Source organism: Protopterus annectens, chromosome 15.part0 (genome assembly GCF_019279795.1).
Source record: "Protopterus annectens isolate FY-2018-M chromosome 15.part0, PAN1.0, whole genome shotgun sequence".
Taxonomy (NCBI): Eukaryota; Metazoa; Chordata; order Ceratodontiformes; family Protopteridae; genus Protopterus; species Protopterus annectens.
In genome coordinates this window covers 397,060,477-397,080,949 of record NC_056749.1, presented here as the reverse complement: position 1 = coordinate 397,080,949, position 20,473 = coordinate 397,060,477, and the positions used below count along the sequence as shown (strand labels likewise).

The 20,473-nt window shown below is 38.6% G+C and overlaps 1 protein-coding gene across 1 annotated transcript in view; it reads right to left on the bottom strand.

Moving 5' to 3' along the window:
- Nucleotides 1–20,160, bottom strand: part of RPS6KA6 (ribosomal protein S6 kinase A6) — a 1,361,734-nt gene extending 1,341,574 nt beyond the window's left edge. The window contains exon 1 of the mRNA XM_044057140.1: nucleotides 19,894–20,160. Coding sequence (XP_043913075.1) covers nucleotides 19,894–19,953 — 60 coding nt within the window. The 5' untranslated portion in view covers nucleotides 19,954–20,160. The remainder of the gene's footprint in view (nucleotides 1–19,893) is intronic.
- Nucleotides 20,161–20,473: the final 313 nt, after the last annotated feature.

The window sequence follows — 20,473 nt, the reverse complement described above, 5'->3', positions numbered from 1 at the left end:
TGCGAGATAAAGGACCTCCCTACAGTCCTCCTTCACACAAGTCGTGTCTCCCAAACGTACTTACTCCACTCATTCTCATTCCGTAGATCCTGGCCACATGTGTGGTCTACAGAAGAACTAAACCGATGCATGGACTGAAACCGTACGTTTACTTGGGATGTCAAGAGCATGTGAAAAAGCAAGCATCTTGATTAAAAGCCACAGAACCAGACACACACACACACACACACACACACACACACACACACACACACACACACACACACACACACACACACACACTGCACTATATGCTGCACTGTCCAGATAACACAAACAAAGAAAATTAAGTCAAAAGAATACATATGCATGCTAGCAGCCCACTGATGTCTATGCCTCAAAGTACTGCTCCCCAAAACCAAATTATGTACAAATTGTTGGGTATTGATTTTTTTACAGAAGCATCTGTTAACTGGGCTAGTCTACAGATACTCATTGTAAATGACTCAGGTCGTGGGTTAAAACTATGTACATGTATGTAAAAACTCATTAGCAATGCACAAAAGTATTACAGTACAAAATCATTAAAAAACATAGTTACAATATTCTAAGCAATACAAGGACTTTTTTTGCATGTATGCGTCAACAGCTTCAATTTATCATTCCATTCCTGCTCTGATAAATGCTTTACCTACTTTAAAGGTCACTAGCCACATACTTGGGAGTCATTCTTAATATGTACCAAAAGACAATGCCCATCCAAGCAGCATCATCATCAATACTTAATGTATTGCACATCCACACACACACACACACACACACACACACACACACACACAGTACTGCAATGTTCAGGGCAAGCAAACACGCAACACCAGAAATACAGCAGATAAGAATAAAACTCTTACTACAGTCAGGATGACCTGAGTATGGCTAGTGCCTGCAGGGAGGATGGGGCATGCCCACTGTGGGGTTGCATGGCTCCTGCCAGCCTCACTCCACTGCTCTTAATGACAAGACCTCATCTGTAGAACACAGGCCCTTCATGACATGGGAAACAGGTACCAGAAGTGCAGGCATGGCCACCCAAGCCAGAGACAGTAGTGCTTGTCGACACATGAATGGACAAGTGGACAAAGGTGACGTCAGCAGTGATGCAGGTGTCATAAAACAAGAAGCAAGGATAGGTCATGAATAGAGGAAAAAATAAATCTCCTTATCTAGATGCCTGTGAGAGCAAAAATCACCCTCAGTGGTGCCTGGATGATGGACCCACCCCCTCAGTCAGTCAGTGTAACATCTGTTCAAGGGAAGGCTTGGTGGTCACCATGTATGGGGCCAAAGGGGCACATGTTTTATACTTATTACTGCAAAGTATTACTATTTATTCTTTAATTTCTAAACATATCTATCATTGATTAAATGTAATGTAAAGGCAGGTAAAGAAAGATTCACTGAAGATAACAAATAAAACACCCACAGAATGAAATGTTAAAATACAATGCAGTTTATGGGTCATGGTTGCTATGACATTGCTTTCCAGTGGGGACAAGCTGAACTTAAACTCATGGAAAGACAAGAATTTCTTAGAATAAAAATGTAAACTAAAACAAATGAGCATTCGTTGCATATTGAAAAACAAGCACTCTGACTGGCAGCCCAACCAGTGTGCGCATTGTAAATTAAGCATATACCAACAGAAAACAGTCCGGCTGCTGAAGTACCATTGTACAACCAGACTTTCTATTGGCATACATTAAGGGACACAGAGTATAAGAAAAGTCAGGTACGTTCTACAAAACCAAAACAGAAATCTGCCAGATTGCAGCACTGTCCATCGTAATTATCTTTAAACAGTTAAAAACTAAATAAATTAATTAATAAAAACAAACAGCAACAGAGATTCCGTTTTCACTATCGCTTCTCCTGCACTGACGTACTGTGCAAGCATAGGAACCCAAGTTCCATACCACATGAGTAGTTCAGTCTAATTCCTTATACTTGTGAAGTGCCCTTATACAAACACGTTATTTAAGAAAAGTAAGCAATCTCTTACTTGAATAAATGTAACTAACCTTTTTTCTACATTTAAACACTGTTGTCAGAAATGTCCTTTTGTCTTCTTCCTTCTATTCTATATACCTAATTTGTAAATCATTCTCTCGTGGCTCTCTTTTTTGTTATGTAATGTAAATAAGCTTGACTCGTATGACTTTTCATACCATGTATAACTAAATGTATTTTAATTAATAACCCTTTATGTCTATATTTACACATGTATATTAAGCTGCATCTAGCTGCTGTGGGGCTTTTCTCCCTGGGCCTCTACTGAAAATTGACATATATCCAGCTAGACTAGCCCGGTCAACAAATGTAAAATAAATAAATAAATGTAATTGGGTAACAGCAATAATCCAATCCTGTTTTTGGATATATCGGGATTTGCCCATGGTTGGCTTTATTTAGTCACTCAAGACTTCATTTCCCCTTGTGATCACAACACATCAACCATGGGTAACTCCCAAAATATCCCTGCACAGTTGTGGATTACTGCTTAATCATACAATACAGATGGTTACTGGCACATTTTCCCTGCTTCTGAAAATGAAGCACCTAAAACGTACTTGCACAATTACATCCAGCAAAATGGACAAATATACACATTAAAAGTGACAATATGTTAGAGATGCTCATTGTTCGTTTATTTTTTAGGTCACACTGTTTTTAGAAGGAAACTGAATACTCCTGCCAATCTCTTGTCAGATAATACTGCAGTCTTCACACATTTGATGCTCTTCAGAGCACCATCACCTGCATCGCAATACCTACTGCTAAGAGCAATCTACAAAAAATTATTTAAGTCAAACTTCAAACCAAACACCTGCATGCAAAGGAATAGTAAAAGAATGAGATCCAGGTCAGAAACACTGCACTTCAAATGTTAGACTAAAATAGTTCACTTATTGTTTAAACAGCTCGAGTCTTGAGCCAAACAGTGTAAAGGATAACTTATGGCACTAACATGTAGCAACAGAAAGCGGCTTCCCTCCCTTTATTCTTTGTTATTTACCTAGATCGTTACTATGCATGTAAAAATAAACAATGTATTATTTCAGTGAAGTGCTCTGTTGTGCTTGAAGTTTTGTTGTATACAAGCACAGGTACAAGATCATTATTTGGACTTCAAAGTCTTCAAACACTGTGTTACTGTGTTACTGTATACCAATCTGTTACTTTACAAAGACTTTGAATAAGTTTATGTATATAAATACACACAGATGAAAGGAGCTTTACAATTTCATACAACCAAAAACATTCACTGGAAGTGACAAACAAATGTAACTTGCAGTTTTGCTTTTACTGAAACATTTCACAGTATGACAAAACTCTGACTATAAAGTCCTTCCAGGTAATACCGTTTGCATACACTGAAGAATAAAATGGCTACAAAGGAAAGTGAATGGATAGCATTTTATTCAACATGGCTAGTCTATTACACAGTCTCCAATAACGTCAGTAAAGGACTCCTATCATGCTTAGGACAAAGTTAGAGCATAAGTTGTTTGACAGCTTTCAAGCTATACAAAAAGTACTTCAGCCTACAAAGGACATGAATTCTTAACATGCCAATATAGAAGAAGTTTGATTACCCTTTCTATCAAGACACAAAGGTCGGCAAAAATGGACTACTTTGAAAATCCCCCAACCATAATGCAGAGCAAAACAAAACATTCCCTGCTCAGTATATAAACCATGACTTCCTTTTCCACGAGACACATTTTGACAGCACATAAACCTAGTAAGAACTGCCTTGTCCATTGACTCTGCCCCTTTATCTAACAATCAGCTATGCACAGGATCCTACTTAAGTCAACGTGTATTGTTCTCAACTTCAACATTCTTCTCCCCTAAACTACTAAGTCTTGCATTCTTACATTCTCTCATTATTCCCACTCTACTCGGTCATCCAGTATTTTTTCACTCAATCATCTCCACGAAAAAAATTCTTATGACTCCCCTTACACATTCAGCTTTTATCTTAAACCAAATTTCCTCGTCTCTTTCACTCTTTCTTTATTATACGGGATATACCTTAAAACTCCACAGAATCTGCTAAGATGTCTGTAAACATTTCTCCATGCCATTTCCACCTGCTTCTTACAGGACTGTTTCCCCAACCTGCTTACTTATAAAACAGGTTCTGGGCAGCATAGTTACTTAGTAAGATTCTCTGCCTCAAATCTCCAGGATCAGATTCCTGCCTGTGTCACACTTACAGGTTGTCCCTATCTGATAGGGTTATTTAAATTTCCTCCCATTGCACAATAATGGGTTGGCTTAACGGTGGTGAACTGTCCATACATACATGTCATTTTGTTTGTGTCTTTCGGCTTTTCCCGGTTAGGGGTCGCCACAGCAGAACTCCGGTCCGCTAATGATTGGCAGTAGAGTTTTACATGCTGGCTTGCCAGGCCTAACGCACAACCTTCAACGAAGGAACGCCCATTCATGCATGTCACCACACAGAAGACGCTCTGAGAATAGAACGAGCAACGTCTAACTGAGGCGACAATGCTACCGCAGCACCACCACCACAGTTTTATATATATATATATATATATATATATATATATATACACATATATATATATATATATACACATACATATATACACACACACACATACATACATACATACACTGTATTTACCCTTGTGGTCCGGGTTATAGCTGAAATAAAATGTCCAAAGTCAGCCCACTTGCCCAATTAATACATTTTAGATATGACTGGATCCAGATCTCTTTGTCAGTGCTGTTACTACTGCTTTCCATTTAAAGATACATTAAGAGTTTATTTCCACTAGGCATTACCATGCATTTTTCTGCACCAAATTTCTGCTGGTGCTAAAACTCCTAGTTCAATACACCATCTACTAAACTACACTTGCATTTCACTTCCGAGGCATACTCATCTGCAGTGTGTCTGCATGCCATCTACATAATTGTGCCTGGTAACAATTGTAGACACTGGCCCTATCCAAGGCCCACAGCAAACAGTAGTACAGGGCAAGAATATAATGAAGAATGGTCAAACAAGGCTGCTGTTTTTATCCATCTATATATTCATCCACATAACACATACACTGTACCTTAGCTGTTAACTGTAGGAGTAGCACTTTCTATAAAGGAACATCTGCAATGTGGCCAGCCAGTGGCATGTCATCAGTAACTACTTTAAGACCATGAAAAACAAACAAGCACCATCACTGAGATAAGTAGTGAAGTCTATTGTTCTTTGATTTGTGCATTCATTTGCTTCTATGAGCCACAACAAAACGAACTTTGATTTGGGCCATCTCCAGAAAGATCCCTTTGGGCTCCAAGTAATGTGTTCACTATTGTTCTACTAACATCAAGAAAACTGCAGTAAATAATCCCTTTGTTACCAGTGATCCAAAGAGGAAAAGAAAAAGAAAATAAAAACAAACAAAAACTTCACTGCAAAAGGCTACCGTCATTAGTACTAAACATTTATGGAAGAACCTTCACACACAAAAAAAAAACAAACAAGTACTAACATTCACTATGGGAAATGTCAGATCTTTTCTGAGATACAAGTTTCACAGGAAAAATAAGGTACTTTCTTCTACATTCTGCCCAGGGATTTCGACAGGATCGTGCTCTTTCTGCACAGGGACTTCGGCAAGATCATAGTCTGTGCCTTTGTAAAGTAGGTCAAGAAAAATGTCTAGAGGGACACTAGTGACAGACCATTCTAAACTCAGGATATACTTGTACTGCAAATCTGTGGCAATTAGCCGAGGTACCTCAGGCTTTCCAGAACAGGTGCTACGCTTCTGTAAATCCAAGCTTCAAAGCATGCATAGTAAAAAGGCTGAATATGGAAAGGACAATACAGGATGGCTCTACACTTTTAAAACTTTTGGTAGGATTATTGAAATAGTTTCTTCAAAGCAAAAATTCATGCACTAGCTTAAAGCTGTTGAAAAAAAGTGAAGTGACTGTGGAAAATGCAAGCACAGTCTCCCAGCATTCCTCTGCAGTTAAGTCAATGGAAGCAGATAGAGTGGGTGGGTGATGGCGACTGCAGTGTAGTTACCTCGGAGGCTGTACTTTACGCTATGCTAATTAGGAAAAATAAGCTTCACTGGTATCGCTCATATCTTTCAGAATAATATGCAGACAGCAAGCCAAGCATATTTATTACTTTAACAGATCAGGTGCATGGCAAACAGACACAAACATCAGTAAGCCATTACCTTATACAATGAAAGAACACATGGCAATATTTGTCAGCATGCCAAGATTTCATTTTAAGCAGATATTTCTTTGTGAACAGTCATTCGAAAGCTTCCCAAAAATGAGTGTGTCAAGGCTTTTCCTTTAAGTAGTACATGACCAAGAGTCAGAGGCAGGAGCTTGCTGGGCCTCAGTAGCTTGTTCGAATTACTGCATCCATTTCATAACATACAGACAAGGACATTGCCAAGAGGCCTACTCCTGTTTGCAACTTCTTCCTACACATTAAGCATTGCACTAATAGTATGCAAATTCTACAACTACAAAACAGGAAAATGCTCTCACTGTTAATAGGGCAAAATCTGCATATGCAGCACTTGTAGAAAATGAGCTTTCTAAACATTAGCAAAGATGAAAACTTTAAACACAAAAAGACATTGTTCTACAGCATCTGCTGCCATATCTGCAGCACTGTTATTAAACAGAACCACATAAAAAAATTGCTTTCCTAAGACATTTGTAATTAAACCTGGGTGCCTGAATAGAATTTCAGCCTTCCTGCTGAAGCTTCAAGTCAGCAGACAGCCTTTTGTTAAGAATAAAAAATAGTCCGTTATAATTTAGTTTGCTATTATTTCAGAGGCGCTGTTTTGTTACACTGAACACTAAAGTACAATGTAATGTCTATATCACCTTTCACGTGTGCTTTACTCAAAACAGACTGACAGCTCGATTAAATATCTGCACTGTAATGAGTACAAGAAGCTGCCAACAAAACAGCCATTATGCATGCAAAAATACCTATCCACAGAAATTAAACTACAAGGAAAAAATATGAGAACTTCCTTCACAATTCACAATCATATTAAAATATACAGATCTGAAAGCAGCATGGGTAGCTTCACATAACTACATTAAAAAGGTTTTAAAAAGGGTATACAAGGAGCAGAAGAGTTGGTGCATTTCTTCACACTGTAATGGTGGCCCTCACTTTTGCAACAACAAAGGATTAACTACTTCAAAAAGGAATGGCTGACCAACCTAGCAATTTCTAATGGTCATTAGCTTGGCCTATCTCTGATAAAACACCGCTTCCCTGCATCGCATGCACTAACTTTCTTAAATATACCAACTCTCAAAATTGCACAATACAGGAAAAAAGGAAGATTCACCCATTTACAAGGTTTAATAATTTCACTGAAATACTGCTGGACCATTCGTTTTTCCTAACTATATTTCATTCATTTAGAACAAAATGCATTTCACCATGTTTTACCCAGTTTCCATCCTAATTAATAGTTCCATCTCAGAACAAAAAGTACCATCCATTTGGAAAAAATCACACATGTTATTCCATTGCATAAAGGTGGTAACAATAGAACGAACTATAATCCTACTGTGATCTTATCCCCCCTATCCAAAATCTAAGCTAGGTACATTCACTCTCAAGCACTACCTCTTGGCTAACAATCTTCTTTCTAAAACTCACAGCAGTTTTCGGCCAAAACATAGCATTACTACTGCTCTGATGGCATTTACTTAACATAATAAATCACCTTAGAAATAAAGGCAAACTAGTGTCATTCATATTTCTTAACATATCTAAAGCTTTTGACCATAACAAACTTCTAACAGTTCTTTCCAATCTTAATCTTAGCCACTCTGCTGTAACATGGTTCCAGGACTACCTAACCAGACAGCAAATATGTTAAATTGCAGCAAAATCTCTCCCCTCTCCTGCCAATCACTGTAGGAGTACCACAGTTTACCATACTGGGGCCACTCCTCTTCACCCTATTAATTAACAACCTACATAGTGCTACCTCACAAGCTTCCCTGGTCCAGTGTGCATTTGATTCAACCCTAATTTGTGCTGCTCCCACACACTAACTACAACATATTACATAGTAGTCATTCCTAGAGGTAGAATCATGGCTATCTCATGCTCAACTTATACTTAACCCCAATAAGGACTAAACTTATGCTTTTTCACCCCACAAGATCCAACAACCCCCTTATTTCTGTAAATCAACAAATAACACAATTTCCCCAGTATCCAATACCAAGCTTTTTGGAGTAATCATAGATAGCAACATGAAATTTGACATAAACATAGCGCAGTCAAAATCGGACCACTATATTGACAAACTCCTCACAAATAGCATGAAAGCCACCATTCCTAGAACTCACCTAGTATCTACTCTTCTCTATGCAACACCTATACTCACAAACATCAAGAAATCAGACTTATGCAAACTTGACACATGCTACAATAAAATTGCAAAGTTTGCCACATAATCTACTTCTAGATCTCATCACTAAAATTGGTTCTTCAGACCATACAAAAAAAGCAACTTCTCAGATATTTAAAATACAATCAATTAAATATCTACCAATAAAAGACCTGCAGATACAATACTCACAAAAATTTTAAAAGCACAGTTTCTTCTAAAGGCAGCAACCATAAAGGGCTGTTGGCATAAACAGACACATAGCAAGATACCCATTTAAAAAGCTTTCTTTCTTTCAGAATCGGCTTAAGAGGTACTGGATTCATTCAAGCCTGCACCTCTATGTGCTGATAAATTTAATAATCCATCTCAGTTCTTTCCCTTCTGTGACATTACTTATATCACCCAACCTGAAACTTTTGTAGATTATTTCTATTGCCATAAACTTGGACCAATGATTGGTACTTTTCTCTAGAATATGTTTAGCTAGGGCACTATAACTATGGCCCTTATTAGCACAATAATAATAGTCTCGAATTTGTTCCTTAAGTCGTCTATTAGTTTTTCCTATATAAAATTTTGAACAGATCACACACTGTGCTAGGTAAACTAAATTTTTAGTGTCACAATTAGCTTTAACTTTGAAAACATAATGATTACCATTGTCTGGTTGTATAAATGTATTGGATACATCAATGTATTTACAAAAAGTGCACTTGCCAGAGATAGTGGTGCCAAAACTAGTTGTTCTAATACTAGGTTGCCTTAGCTTACTTGAATTAGAGAAACAGAGCTGTCTTTCCAATGATTTTTCTATTTTTATAAACAAAGTTTGGAACTGCACTGACAAGCTCACGTAGAGTAGGATCAGAAGATAAAATATGCAGATTTTTGTGATATTTGTTATATCTATGTGAAGTACTAAAAGTCATACAATAAGCTAATATACCACTGAAGTTTTTAGACATAGTCGCAATGATCCAAGAGTAAATACAATTTATAGTCGTGATTTAGCACTTTCACTCTAGCATTTACTAGATTTCCCTGCCAACTCGGTTTAAAGCACAATGCTAGTGTTACACTGTGTTAATATGCCATGTACTGCAAATATATGAGGTGGATACCCACAGTTTCAAGTAACACTGTTTAGAATATTGACGAAATACTCACATCAAAGCTCATGTACAACTATGGAAAGTTGTTTTCGCTTCCCCTGGGTCAAACTGTACTATCAAATATTTAAATATATAAAAATAAATCCTTATAATGCCCGTCTACACCAGACACACACAGAATCTTCTTGTGACCAATTTCAAAAAGGACAGCAGCCATATTACCCAGACACTGCCAGTGAAAAACAACCCCCCCCCCCCCACACACACACAGTTTCACAGCATTGCTAAACAAAACGTCTGAAGTCCGAATGTGAAAACAACACATATTTCTGCTGTACTGTGTGCAGTGCAACATGTGGTAACACTATCCATGGAAACTACTTACATAAACAAATACATGTCATTTTAAATAAGTACCCCACTAACCACGAAAACAACATACAGAAGCTGTTATCTTACTTGTAGAAAGTCTGGTAAGGTTATAATCAAAACTATCAGAAACTATCTTTGCTAAAACACTTCTAGAATTTATATCACCTTCCAGAAAAGGATCCTACTTTTGTTTACCTATTCCTTAGGAAAACTCTTGGTGCTGGAGCTGTGCTAGTCTATGATACAAGGTTTTATAATGCTGGGGCAAATTAAAAGCACATTAAGATTCTCTGACATGCATATAAACACCACATTTGTTACCAGCAAGAGTTAGTCCAAGACAGAGTTAAGCCACAGCAAAGCATTCAATTAGGAATAAGTCGATGGTAGTACGGATTATGCATAACCTCTGTCAAAAACATAGTGAGGCGATGATTAGTCACTAGTTCTAGCAATTAGTACAACCACTTTCAACAGACTTCAGAGACTAAAGATACGTCAGAGGAGCTTCTGGAAGATGTGTGGGCTTAAGCTGAATTAGCAGAACATGCACAAAGCGTGGTCCTTAATTACAGAGTTAACATGACAAGTTGCTAACATCCAGAAGTGTGTTATCTTCAGTCATTATTTTGATGCACAATTTACTAGCCGCACATATATTTTCAAGTATCAAGCAACTACTCCAATAATCACCTGCACAAGGGTTTGCAGTGAAAGTAGCAGCTTTACTAAACAAAATGTGAAAGTAGCAGCTTTACTAAACAAAATGCCAATAATCAGTAGGGACAGACAGTCAGAAAAATAACTAGCCTTACGCACTTACCAAGACAGGAGAATTTATTCACTTTTTAACACAACGTTACCTGGGTTGAAGCCAATTTCAATGAAGGCCTGGAGAGGAAAGTTCCACAATTAAGTAGTAAAACAACACAGCATGATCAAAACTAAAATAAAAATAGCAGACCTAAGAGTGCCTACTGTTAGTACACACACACACACACACACACACACAGAGAAGAGGCACAGTTTTTGTTACAATTAACAACACAGTTACAAAAAGCATGAATTCACATAGTGACAGGGAAGAACAATTGTGACAGGTGCTTGGTTAGACATTTCGCTTCTGAATGAATACCATATTTTTAATACATGAAGTTGCTGAATATTAATTAAAGATCAGTATTATTTGGGATGCTCAATAAGAATTTAGCAATATTAAAGTTGCGTGCTGATACTGCTCATGCTATTCTCTTCTTTTCATTTTTAATTTTGACATGTCAATCATGCACGTACAATCTGCCAAGTAACAAAGCAGAGTTTTTTTTCTTCTGTTTGAAAGCAGATAGGCTTGTGGTGCCTCTAAACACTGGACAGAGCATATTCCAATAATGGCCATCTGAGTTCCTAACTACACTAATACAGGACTGGCAAGTTAATTTGTTAAATCCAAGAATCGAAAGATTTATTTGCTCTCAATATTTACAGCATAAAAGCCCGATTTATCTGCAGGCATTTATTATCCAAGACAAAGATGACCACAATGAGGCATGTCAGTTTGCTCTCCAGAATAAACCGGCCTGGTTTAGAGAGAAAAAGGTGAAGTACATTTCTTACAGTACATGGCTTTTATCTCAGAAAAGACCTTGATAATCAGACTACATGCTTACACACACACAGCTTGCTTTAACTGGGGTGCCAAAATGCAGCAGAGTTCCACTCTAAAAGCTAAATCATGCTACCCTGTCACTTAACCAGCAGTAAGTATCTTCCCTCATTCCTCAAGAGAAGACACCACTGTACAGGTAATTCAAAAGTTGCGGGTCAGTGTTTTCCCATAGTGGAACTAATGAAAACAGACAACAACTAGACATTTATGAAGCAGAATGAGGAGAACAACTCAAGACAAAACAATACATATTTATGTAGTTAATAAACAACAACACTTCGAGTTCTGATATAATTTGGGATAATAGACACCCACAACTAGTTGAAAGCACATGTAGCCCCATGTTGAAACACCGACAAGACAAAACACTTCGAGTTCTGATATAATTTGGGATAATAGACACCCACAACTAGTTGAAAGCACATGTAGCCCCATGTTGAAACACCTCGACAAGACAATGTCCAGTGGGTTCTGAAGTAGAAGAAGCCAGTTAACCTGGAGTAATATACAAGAGTGCCAAGCAAACTAATCTACAAAACTATTTAGGAACATTAACAGACCAGTTTTATTTATTGTATAAATTGGATAAGTAAACGTGCACAACACCCTTCAGTTTGACCAACTGTCATACAAATGCACATTACATGAGGCAAATCAATATTACTTAATACAAATCAGTAAAACTGCTATGCTGCATTCTATTTGACAGCGAGTCAGTGAAACAATAGGCAGAGAACAAAACTGCCAAAAGTCTAGTAGAGAAGTTTATTAAATTCTGGCAAAATGTTCATGCCGGAAATCAAGTAACAAAGTATAGGAATTATGTTATCTAATCAGAAAACTATTATAATGGGAAAGTCATAAATTGAAAAATTGTAAACTTCTTTGACAAGAAAAATACTTTAGAATGTAAACAAGTACTTTCTTAACAAAATGCTGTTTTATGTCTTACATTTTAAGTGAAATAGCTTCAGAACTTGAAGTATTTAAATTCAGTTTATATATTTACTTGATGTAAGGAACAAGCCCATAGACCATTTTTTATAAATAGGACAGAAAAAGCCACAGTTTGACGAAAGTTCATGGTGAATAAAGCATCGGACAAAACAGAGACATTATGCTTCCAAAACAATGTAGCAATCAGAGATAAGCAATACACTAACTATAACACAATACAACCAAGCAGCATTACATTATGTACTCAGTACAATACATCAGAGATGTGGCAGCTATTCATGAACTCTTTTTACAGGTTCCATTACATTGCTGAAACCTGTTTTAGTCTAATTTCTTCTAACATGGAGTTGTCCTCTTCTCCATTATTTTGCTACCACATATTAACTGTGGGTGGGAAAAGGGCCTCCTCCATATCTGGTAAGCAATTCAGCAAGTTTGTTTCACTGTATGGGACTAAAAGTATAATTTATGAACTAATCACCAGCCCAATATAGCAATCATTTATTCATATAAAAACACGATACAGGAATTGTAAACATTGGCAACACTACGCGGACAACAAACATACACACCTCTCTCTCATACACAAATAGTAAATTAAGTAAAATACAGCTATATGTGCTACAATTCCTAATGTTAAGTGGAAAGGCAATCTTCCAGCTACAACGTACTTACACACACATAGAACATGCTACAAAGGAAGGCATTTTCACTCACTAGGCTAATCAGCAGAATAAACCAAATACAAAAGAAGTCAAGGAAATCAAAGATTTATTAGAAGCAAGTTATCACAGGACTATCTTCCCCATCATATGAATGCACACATTATGAGGAGAAAAAAATACAGAACCCCCTCTACTGACAGACAGTCTGTCCAAGAACGTTCATAAAAGTCATCCCAACTAACACTAGGTAAGACTGCAATCCAAATTGTAGCTTGCTACAGACCCCCCACCATACCCCAAGATTCTCACTACACCTTTCTAAACGTACTGGAAAATAAACACCCTAATACTGGGTGATTTTAACTACCCTGCCATTAACTGGGAAAACTACTCATGTCCCAACACCTTTGCGCAACGGTTCTTGGAATTCATAAATTCCAATGCCCTGGATCAACTAATCCATAGTCCCACCAGGGGCTCCAATATCCTAGACCTGGTCATTACCAACATGGGAAATCAATGCTCCATACCTATGGTCACCCCCTCGTTAGTCAGGTCTGACCATAAGCTAATCACCCTCAACATCCACATCCCACCCCCCAGTAAAGAATCCACCATAAAAAACTTCTCCAAAGCCAACTTCATGCTACTCAAGTCAGAAGTGACAAACTTCATGACACCCATGCAGACGGGAACTGAAAGTTCAACTGCTGAATCCTACACTATGGCACTGTACGAGCACATCCACTCATGCATGAATCGTGCCATCCCAAATAGAACCAAAATGCTCTCATCCAAAAAAAGGAAGCCAATCTGGTGGTCCCCTGCCATAAACAAACTTTACAACAAAAGGAAGAAACTTTTGCAGAAAAAGAGGAAAATCCCAGGATGCAAAAAACTCCCTTACTAGCCTCAGTAAGAAACTGAGATGCCTCATAAAATCCTCCAAAGATAGTTACGAAAATAAAATTGCCAAAGATTCCAAAGACAACCACAAAGCATTCTATAATTATGTCAAGAATCTAAATGGCAATGCTCAGATCTGCTCTGAGCTAAAACAGAATGGCATTAAATATACTGATCCGAAGGATATTGCCAATATCCTGGCAGATCGATTCAGTGCCAACTTCACCCCACTCTCACCCCCTAAATGGCCCATCTCAATACCGGAAGATTGCCAAATTCCAGTAATAACGGCCACACAGGTACAAAACGCACTCTCTAAAGCCAAGAATACAGCATCCATGGGACCAGATGACATCCCGGGCTGTGTACTACATGAACTACAATATGAACTGGCACCTCACCTAAGTGTCATGTTTAATCATAGCCTCACCTCAGGTTTCGTGCCCACTGAGTGGCGCAGAGCTACAGTTATCCCAATCCACAAGGGGGGATCCACCTTAGATCCCGGAAACTACCGTCCCATCAGTCTGACAAGCCTTATCTGCAAGGCCATGGAGCGTATTATCATGGAACTTATAAACAAAGACATTGGCAACCTTCAAACACTGGACCCCACCCAGTTTGGGTTTGTGAAGAGGCGATCTTGTCTCCTGAACCTGATTGACTTCTTTGAATCAGTCTCCAGAGCCATGGACAAGGGTAAGATGGTCCACACAGCCTATCTAGACCTAGCCAAGGCCTTTGACACCATCCCCCACTTTGGAATCATAGATAAACTTACTAAGTTGGGCATTAATCCCTATGTCACCCAATGGGTTGCTAAATGGCTTACTGATAGAACCCACACTGTAAAAGTAGCCGACTCCAAATCCAGCTCCAGACAAGTGACAAGTGGAGTACCTCAGGGTTCAGTCCTGGGGCCGCTCTTGTTTGGCATCTACTTCTCTGAAGTACAGGTCAACACTAAGGGACTCTGGCTAACACAGTTTGCAGATGACTGCAAACTGGGAGCCATTATTGAATCCCCAAATGATGTGGATACTCTACAAAAGGGCCTTACAGAAACAGATGCTTGGTGCCAGAGCCATGGGCTCAAGCTCATTGCCAAGAAATGTATTGTTATCCCCTTTGGGAAAAAACATGTACCCGTGAATTACCACATGGGTGGCAGTACACTAAACACCGAAAGTGTGATAAGAGACTTAGGGACACAGGCGGACAGTGGTCTCACCTTCGATAACCACATCACCACAACAGTCAGGAAATCCTTCTATGTGGCACACCTCATCACGAAGGGCTTTTCATCCAGAAAAAAGGAGGTCATTGTCCCACTGTACTCATCCCTCATTAGACCCATTATAGAATACAACGCCCCATTTGGTATGTACCTCTCAAGACATCTGCAACAACTGGAAAGGCCTCAGAAATACCTCACTAAAAGAATCACAGGCCTAAAGCAGATGCCCTACGCTGATCGCCTTAAAAAACTCCAGCTATACTCTGTCGCATATCGTCTACTCAGAGGCGATCTCTGCTTAACATACAAGGCCATGTCAAACCCAGAGCTGTTGGACATGCTACACTTAAATAAATCCCAATCCCTCAGAGCTACACGCTCCAGGGATCTAAACCTTGTCATCACAATAAACAAAACATGTTGGAGGGATAGGTTCCTGACCCAGGGACTCCCCAGACTCTGGAATAGATTGCCCATACATGTCAAGCAGAGTGCCTCTTTGGACCTCTTCAAGAGGAACCTTGACGATTGGATGGGAGAAAGGAAATTCACCCCAGGGATCCCGTCAGTCGCCCTGCTAGACAGGGGTCCAGGAAAGTAAGTAATGTGGGAAGAAATAGCCAGGGAATTGTTATGGCTAGGCTTGTATAGGCCCTAGGGCTGATAGCCTAGTACCAACCTATGAACTACAAACTGCATGTGGCAGACCTAAACAGCATAAAACACAAACCCATCTCATTATGTCCAGCAGATAAGTTACTGAAAGTGGCAGTCACAGAAAAAAAGTCACCTTATTTTACTGTAAATACATGAGGAGGGAGCTCTCCAGTTTGTCATCAGCAAGCAAAATTAAAAAAAAAAGTATATATATCTAAATAAAACAATGAATGAAAATAAAAGTAAGTTACAAACTAGCAGAGAAATAATGACATGTTGCAAACATGCACCAATAGCATGCATTTTGATACCAGGGCCGCTAACTCTTATTACAGTGAAAGTGTTATTTATGCCTTTAAGTGATCTTGCAAATAGGGTAACTAAAGGAAGGTATATAGAGTTCAGTTGCATGAACACCTCAGGGACACTATTGACAACAAACATTCTTAGCATTTCACCTTCTGGTCTTCTTACCACAGTGCTGTCATCTAAAGCCTTATAATGGGGCTGTTTTGTTACATTAACCATTTCTAAGAAAAGAAAGAAGCTATGCTTACTTTTAAAATGTCAACCCTTACCAATAAAAACAGTCTTAAACCAGAACTTCAACTGGAGAATGCTGCAATAGCATATTTTTAATTTTTTTGTGATTTTTCTCTTGTTTATTGTACTTACCTCTTGTGACTTATTTACTTCCAGTTGCTTCTTCATTCCTAATAATTAATTGTGTTGTACCTGACTCTCTATACATGCTCTGTTTTTATGTACTGAATCCCTTTAAGGCCCATCTCTTGAACTAAGGCGCTCACACACCTGTAATAAACATTTTGCTGCTACTTTGTCATTTTCAGCTTGCCAACAAGGAGAACAGGAACTAAAAGTACATTAATATTGGCCAATTAGGATTAAAGTCGGCAACTTTTACAATAAGTCCTCATCAGCACTGGTAATACACAAGTATTATGGTATAAAACTCAGGTTGGAGGAGCATGCCTCTACCAATTTATAAAAAATATTACAGTAATAATCTCTCTTTAATATCCATGTTAGTAAAATTAGTCAAGTGAACACTGCCCTGGAGGGAATGGACTGACAATGAGATTGGTCAGGTTCAATCAACAGGAAGAGATAAGAGCCAAGAGATAAAACTCATGCCACATGACAATACATCTCTGCCAGGTCAGAATGCTTCATAGTGATGTATACTGTTTTCATATGTACTAAAGCGCTTCTGGAACAGAAAGGGACAGTGTTTTAAGAAGTCTTTCATTCTACCAAACCTTGTATTGTGGGAGTTGCATGTTAAACCGCAGCAGAATACAAAATAATTTAATATGCATAAAACTAAGTGTAATGGGAAAGAAACATGTGAAATATTTAATGTAATTGCTACTCTTTCCAGCAACTATAGTGCCAACATTTCACTTTCTCTCTCTGCAGAAAGAGGGTTGGGACTTGGGAGGGTGGCCTAATGGTTGAGGTGTCTGCCTTACAAACACAAGGTGCAGGGTTTGAGTCTCACAAGAGATAATTGTCTAGGCTTAAAATGGCTCGCAAGGGCAGTTAGTCTAGTACTAATCTATAAATCTATAAATCTATGCCATAAAACTGAAAGGAAATGTGTTATATCAGTACAGTAATGCACATGCTTTTCTATCATTCCTTAATAGCTTGTACTTCTGTTTTTGAAATGAAGAATTGTAATATTTTTCTGCAAGAGTTTGGTGGCCTAAGCAGCATATGTCTCAGTTAAACGTAGCACATTTCCAGTAAGATATCATGGGAAAATACCATCCCTCATAGAAACTTTACTAAGTAATTCTGACTAAGTACTCCTACTGTAAATTTCACCTAACATGCACCATTCCCCAAAATACCAGTGAATATTAATAGTTATATGGTATATTGGTGAATGATGGCAGTCCAAGAAATTTAAAAAGTTCCAACACTGCCAGTGTCCTGACATGAACATTTCCCTAAAACTAGCCTCATTACAGACTTGAGATATAAAATATCCCAACCCCTATAAACACCAGACATTTCCCTTACAAAGGGCCATGCTGCAATATGACAGCTTAGAATGGCAAACAATTTACTTTAGTACGGGAAAGAAATATTTTGCAGCATAAATATTGATTAAGGCAAACAAAATCATCAGCTGTGTGGCAGACAGAAACAAAGACATGCATATCACAAGCTTGAAGGTACTGCCAAACTTCAGTTCACACAAATTATTAGATTCATCGTACATTTTATTTAGCAAAAAAATTTCAACTACTACATAGAGAAGACAAATTTACACAATACCCAATGGCATTTTTAAGTATTATTTCAAAATTAATAACCAGTGCCTGCTTTAAATAAAAAATAAGCACCCCTTCTCAACTACCTCAGATATTACTGCATACCGATTTTGCGTTCTCTTTCAAATTTTGAATTTAATGGGAAATCACTGAGGATTTCAGTCAGTCAGTAATGAAAGGCATTCGAATTCCACCTTGCATATCACCCAATAAATGTACATTAATGCAAAACGTTGTGATCGCTGAATTACATTTATTAATGTAATACTTAAAAATTATCCCCCACTTTTTTGACTTTGTCCTCGACGTTTTAAGCAAAAAGTTGACATCTATGAACAATAAATATTCCTACATTTTACTCCAAGTCTTTGGATTTCTAATTCCATGACGGGAATGGACCCCATTCCCAAGTCAATGTATGATCAAAGTTCATGAAATTAGTTTCGTCTCAATCTTTGATGCTAACTAGAAGTGCTCTTCGCAGCAGCCGCAATGTGCCCAAAACGGACTCCTGCAATTTGTACAGTTACATATATCGGTACCATACTACTTTCTTGTAAGACCCGTTGCTCCTACTACTGGAATTGTCTGAGTATTTGCCCTCGTTTCTGCCTGCAAATCCTGATACTTTAGCTACTGGGTATAGCAATTTCAATGATCAATGCTAATGCTGTTGGTAATGGATGATCCCATGTGTTTGGTGCTGCCAACGTCAAGTTTGATCCCTTCTCACGCATTCTACCAATCTGTTAGACATCAAGTCACACATTCTGCTAAAGAGGCTCTGAGAGGTATGTTTATACAAATATGTCCTGCCTTTAAAACAAAACTACTTAATCTATACATTGGCATTTGGCACATTACAGCATGTGGATACCCAGCTTGGTCTACCCATCCGATTTTTCATGTACCCCTTAAGCAGCAAAATGGGGTTTAAAATAAGATAGGACACTTTCACGAATGATGCTGGTAAACTTGAGACCAGCTCTAAAACAAAGAGCAGCTTTATTGACAGAAAACACGCACTGTGGTGTTCAAAATCTGTTTGCATTCTGTACTTGAGTAGCTGGTATCGACCGGTATATTTCAAACAAGTGCAAAAGGGAGTGTGAAGTTACTTGGTAGCTACTGTTACTACCGGAACATTTCCGAAAAGTGACACGAATTCAGCCGCACACTTATTTCTAAGAAGGTAATAACGCATGAGGGTGGACTCTTCTCATTTAATTCTGTCTTAAAACTAAAACAGCATAAACAGTGCAAAATGGGTCATCAGAACTGACACTGCCTAGAAATCACTGAAATTTGCAAAACAAATAGTCTTTCGTACAAAATCACAATGCTAAAGTACTACGCATACCACTCAGCTTGGAAACCTCACAGCGTCCCCACTGACTCGGGACACTGGAGAGCTCCTCTACGTCGTTCAGGGAAACCTGCCACACAACACAAAAGAGATGTCCTGCAGTCTGAACGCATTCAAGCTCAAGCTTACGCATCTGCTGAACACTCCGATTTCAAAGTCAGAGAGAACATACACAAACCTCTGTGACACTGTGCATCTCCATTTTGTGCCAGAGATCTTCCAGCTGTGCGAATGACATCCCATTCAGTGTTTCACGTTCCGGAGCATCTCTTCCTACGACTCCTTTCCGAGGAGACCAAGCTCAAGCTGTAGTAAAACTGAACCCAGAGACCAGAAGCAACTGTCCCACACCCCTCCGGCTCCCGGTCGCTAAGTGGACGCAGTTCTCACTGCCAATATGGCCGCTGCTGTACCTGTGCAGCATCGAAAAGCTGCAGATACACTCGTATCCACAATATATGAGCCAACGACCCTATTACTAAAATCTGCAGCAGTTGTAAACTACACGCCCAGCAATTACGTCAGCAGAGGTGGCTCCCTGCTGTGACGTAATGAGTTCATCTACCTCATTCGGTGTTGCTGCTGTTACTTCAGCTGTGCTTGAAGGTTTGGATGCTGATGCGCAAGGACACTTATCCCATGTGCATCAGTGTTCCCCACAATATGTTTTTCATCAGCAGATTTTGTATGCTACAAATGAAGCTCTAACAAAAGTGTGCTACAGTCATGTAGAACCAGACGAGTAGGTAGTTCCCATT